This window comes from Arachis ipaensis, chromosome B04 (assembly GCF_000816755.2).
Source record: "Arachis ipaensis cultivar K30076 chromosome B04, Araip1.1, whole genome shotgun sequence".
NCBI classification, from domain to species: domain Eukaryota; kingdom Viridiplantae; phylum Streptophyta; class Magnoliopsida; order Fabales; family Fabaceae; genus Arachis; species Arachis ipaensis.
In genome coordinates this window covers 127,754,952-127,760,524 of record NC_029788.2, presented here as the reverse complement: position 1 = coordinate 127,760,524, position 5,573 = coordinate 127,754,952, and the positions used below count along the sequence as shown (strand labels likewise).

The 5,573-nt window shown below is 29.9% G+C and overlaps 1 protein-coding gene across 1 annotated transcript; it reads right to left on the bottom strand.

The window, feature by feature from the left end:
• LOC107637295 lies at positions 3,735 to 4,270 on the bottom strand. Its single transcript, XM_016340727.1, has 2 exons — positions 4,079 to 4,270; positions 3,735 to 3,965 (listed from the first exon to the last, which is right to left on the bottom strand). The coding sequence occupies exons 1-2, from the start codon at positions 4,268 to 4,270 to the stop codon at positions 3,735 to 3,737; spliced, it is 423 nt and encodes a 140-aa protein (XP_016196213.1).

The window sequence follows — 5,573 nt, the reverse complement described above, 5'->3', positions numbered from 1 at the left end:
TTTAATACGATTTTTTACAAACATGATTAAAAATTGAGATATTTTTATTCTTAAAATTTAATGATATTTTGCTAATTATATATTTTTTGTGATTTTTTAAAAGTATTATTGGTTGTTGACAAAAGAAATAAAAAAATATATATACTTAACGAAAAATCACCAAATTTTAAGAATAAAAATATCTCATTTTTCTAATCATGCTTACGAAAAATGGATCAAAATTCAATCTCTAAAACATTTTTTGAGAATACATATCTAATGTTAGATATTTTTGTCAGATTTTTAAATTATTTGAGGGTACTTTTGTCGATAACAAAATTCGAGTACATTTTTGTTAATGACCAAATAATACTTATTTAGAAATACTTATTTTAATAAATAAGAGTGATAAAACAAATTTTGAAAAAGAGAGACTTTTTCAAAAACTCTTAAATAATTTTTTGAAAAATTAAAAATATCTTTTAAAAATAGTACCAAATAATATTAAAGTGACTTTTTATAATTTAAAATCCAAAAAGAGTAAATCCCCATAATAGTCCCTGAGATTCGGGTGGTTACCAAATGTGATCTCTGAGATCCCAATTGCACCATTATAATCCTCCAGATACGGCTCCGGACACCATAATAGTCCCTGGACAGTTTCCGGTGATGAGTCATCACCGACGATCTGATGTGTCACGAAGTTGCCACGTTGGATTAAGCCAAAACGTTGGTGTTTTGGATTGGCGCCCCAATTTGACAAAAACGTCGTCGTTTGGCCCAAAAAGAAATATGAAACGCACTTCATAAAAAACACACCATCTCTTCACTTGTCTTCTCTACTTCCACCCTCTGTCTTTTTCTTTTCTTCTTCTTCTTCCTCCTCTCTTCATGAATGCCACTACGTTAGGGTTCTTTTGGTGAGATTGAAATTCTTACAGTCAGAAGATATCAAAATCAAGTTTTACTTCATCATTCGTTTCCTCCTGCGTTAGAAACAAGAGGTTTTGCCATTTGTAAAGGTAACTTTTTTATTCTTTTTTTTGCAATGCATGATGATTTTTGTATATGCTTGTGTTGTTAGTGTGGTTGGAATTAGGGCTGGAAGTGAGTCAAGCCAGCTCATGAGCCAGCTCGAGCTCGACTCGTTAACAGCTCGATAAGCTAAGTTCGTGAGCTGGTGAGCCAAGCTTGAGCCTGAAATTGAGCTCATAAATTAAATGAGTCGAGCTTGAGCTTGGATAAGCTCAGCTCATTAGCTCGTGAGCTGGCTTGATTATATATATATTATAACAATCTTAATTATTTAATATTTATATTTATTTTTTACATATAATTTTAATATAGGACATAAATAAAAAATTTATAATTTATTGATAGATAAACAATATATAAAATTGATCTTTTCAAATATTTTTAAAAATATATAAGTTATAATTTATTAATATAAAATTATAGATTATGTATCTATGTTTCTCTTATTTGAGCCAGCTCGTGAGCTCGAGCCAGCTCGTGAGCTTTTGGTGAGCCGAGCTTGAGCTTAAGAAATAAGCTCGATTGTTAATGAGCTGAGCCGTGAGCCAAGCTCAATTTTCGTGAGCCGAGCTTGAGCTTGGCCTAGCTCGGCTCAGCTCGGCTCACTTCCAGCCCTAGTTGGAATTATGGTTTTTTTTTTGTTCTATTACTATGGTTCTAGGGTTTGATTAGGTTGGGATTTTATGAGATGGTCTGTTTGATTATGGTCATGCTCTGATTGAAAATAATGCTCTTTTATTTCCTTAGGGTTCCTTTGGTGAGGTTGAAATTCTTGCAGTCAGAAGATATCAAAATCAAGTTTCACTTCATCGTTTGTTTCCACCTGTGTCGGAAACAAGAGATTCTGCCATTTGTAAAGGTAAATTTTTTTTATTCTTTTTTTGCAATACATGATGATTTTTGTATATGTTTGTGTTGTAAGTGTGGTTGGAATTTTGGTTTTTTTTCTGCTACTATGGTTCTATGGTTTGATTAGGTTAGGATTTCATGAGAAACTCTGTTTGATTATGGTCATGTTCTGTTTGAAAATAATGCTCTGTTTCATAGTCATGAATGTTTTGTTTGATAAAACTCTTATCTGTTGATGTCTAATATCTGTTTGATAAAACTCTTATCAGTTCTTATGTATAATGATGAGAATTTTTAAAAGGTCTATTTAACTTAAGTCATTTTAATTTTATTAGAAGATTGAAAATAAATAGCAACATATTACTAGAAAAGTATACTCTTTATTAAGTTTGTATAAGATGTGATGATATAGAACTTAAAATATACATATTCAAATAAAAATTCCACGTCTAGCTACGAGTCAATATTATATTTGTTGCATACTTATTATGGGATTGCCAACTTGCCAGTTACCAGAGGACAAAATACAAACTGAACTTCAGAATATGATTTATTGTTTCAAAACATATTGTTTCAATTTAGAATATGATTTATTCTCACAAAAATTAAAACAGACACATACAGGCTACAACACATAAAACTGAAGTTTGTTATTCAATTACTTAATTTGTCATTCAATTATTTAATTTATATATAATACATATTAAAATATAAAATATAAAATAAATATATATATGATAACACACATACAAACGTGTATATACACATACATACAAATATATTTGTATAGCTGATTTTTGTGTATTTTTGGAAAAAAATAAACTTCATAATTATGAATTCACGTTTAAAGGTTTAATTAAACAATAATATTATATTTATTTTGTACTAAATAAAGTAACTATATCTTGCAAATAATTATGTAAATAAGACACTAAAATCTGTTTGTATATATGTATTTTTCTTTTTTTTAATTGAATAGTTAGTGTAAATAGGACAGAAAAATCTATTTGTGTTTATCTTGATTGTCAAGTAATGAATTTTAAAATTTTTTTTTTTCAGATGGAAGAGATGTTGGATATTATGTTTCATCACGGAGTGATTTTAAAGAAGATCAAGAAGGAACAATGGTATATTATCTGGATAATAAGACTTGTTTAGGTGACCTAGAAGATTCTCAAAAGGTAACTTCCTATTTACATTTCTTAAATTTTTTGTGATTCAAGTGAATCATCATTTATGTGTAACGTAAATAATTTCTATCTAGGATCATAGAATAAAAAGGCCTTCAAAATTATCACCAAGGAGAAGATCCTCTCCACTAGCAACTTCTGTCCCAGTGAATCCCATGCAGGGTGCTAGTTCAGAAACTGCAACAAGACTTGTCAATTACATGAAGTTCATCCCAACTCCAGGATTTAAGGCTCCAAGAAAGAAGAATTGAAGACTTTAGCTTAATATGTATAGGGCTATCTGTTTTAATGTTAATACTTTTTGCTAGACAAAGACTACACAAGGAAAAAATAATCCTTTATGTTTTGCTGTAAAGTCCTCCCTTTTGAGGCAACTTTGTTTAACATGCTCATGTTAGATGGCTGCCCTTTGTGTTATGTGACTAACTGTGTTAAGTTGAACCATTATCTTAATACAATTATCTTTTAAGTTTGAATCATTATCTTAATTCAGTGTTAGCTAGTTTTCAATCACTTATGATGCCTTCTTTAGCATAATACTGTTTTAATTAATTGAGTTATCCAAGTTTATATTCCATCAACAAACACTATTCAACAGTTTCTAATACCATAATCATGTTATCATTTTTTATATATTGTTCATTCAATGAATACAGGGTACACACCACCAACTCTTTTAACTCAAGCTTTACAATACAGGATAACAATTAACACAATCAATACAGACACAACTAATACCAACAATTGGTTAACCAATTTTTGATTCCGAACATCTTCTTCTAATCTCCCAAGCCTCCAATCAAAGTTCATCTTCACTTCATGATTATCTCCATAAGATTCTGGTTTCTCAACTGGTTCATCCTGCCCAGTATCTGCCCACACAAAAAGCCCACACCATCTCTTTTCACTTGTCTGTAATCAAGCAAACATGTAACATGCTCAAACTTCAGGGAAGAAGAACAAGAGAAGAGCAGTCAGTGTAGGAAGGAGCAATCATAACAACACAAGTAATACTGATAACTCACATTATGATTGGGACAACCAAAAAATGGTTTATTTGGGTTTGAATTTGTCTCAGACCACCTGAGAACTGGCCGGCAGCCGCAACCGCACCATTCCGGCACCCCGGATCTTCTGCTCCTGCTTTGCGTTCTCGTCCGATGGCCACTGCACGGTGAACTAATAGAGCTTCCAACTCTAGTGCTTCCACCACCCATCATGGATATTCACTTCCAGCTCCAGGAACAACAGCAACAACAAGAATGGAAAAAGAACGAAGAAGAAGAAGAAGAAATTAACTTACTGAACATTTGGGAATTTAGGGTTAAATATAGTGGGAGGGACCACATTGGGTATAAATTGAAACTGTGCCAGCTCAACTAGCCGTTGGCACCATCCAGCGTGGCAAAATGAGGGCACCTCAGCGTCTTGTTGATGACTCATCACCGGAAAACTGTCTAGGGACTATTATGGTGCCTGGAGCCGTATCTGGAGAATTATAATGATGCAATTGGGATTTCAGGGATCACATTGGATAACGACCCAAATCTCAGGGACTATTACGGGGATTTACTCAACCAAAATTTTTTTTTTACCACTATTCAAACGGATTCTTAGTCAATGATAGTGATAACTAGTTGTGTATATTTTTTTTAATCTGAATTAAAGAAATATTTCTTAAATTATATTTTAAAATTTTAATTGTTTCAATTTAGATTTTAAATTTTCATTCGTAATCCACATCAGTCTCTTAAATAATTTTTGTTAATACCATACTGAGGTGATGTGGCCATGTAAAATGAAAAAAAAAAAGAAAATATTTTTGTTAGTGATACATGACATATTGATATAGACTATAATGTCATATATTATAACATGATTTATTTATTTATGTTTTGTATTGTAACATTATTTATTCACATATCATTAGTATATTATTATTTTAATTGATTTAAATTGGTTTCTAAATTTTTATTTAGAATTGATCATTTTAACTTTTAAAATTAAAAAATGTGAATCAAAATAGTCTCTAAAATATTTTTTATTTTGTATTTTATAAATTTAAAATTATTAATATCTTTTAAATTTTCTAATGTCCTTTCTATTCTTCACATATAAATTAGACGAAATTCTTATTACATAATAAAAAAACTATTTCAAAAATTTTAAAATATGAAATTAAGAGCTGATGATGAAAGATGCTTTAACATTTTTTTATTTTGTTTGTTTGCTTTCTTATTATATTAGTCCATTAATCATTTTTCAATTCCAATGATATATAGTTTATGAACAAAGGTGCGTGAAGGTTTTATTTTGATAATGAATTTGAAAAAGAGGAAAAATGAAAAAAAAAAGAAGGTTATTAATGTTTATATAAAAGATAAATTTAATCATTCTCTTTATATATTTTTTAAGCAAATCATTTTGTAATAATTTTCATATACGTGATTTTTTTATTAATTAATTAGTGTTGATGGCAATAGACATAATTTAGATCACAATACAAAAAATTCATATTGT

Bases quoted from the DNA above. Each gene is read 5' to 3' on its own strand.
- LOC107637295 (XM_016340727.1), bottom strand. From the start codon at position 4,270: ATGGGTGGTGGAAGCACTAGAGTTGGAAGCTCTATTAGTTCACCGTGC. The intron at 3,966-4,078 runs GTGAGTTATCAG...GCTTGATTACAG, and splicing joins TTGGTTGTCCCAATCATAAT to ACAAGTGAAAAGAGATGGTG.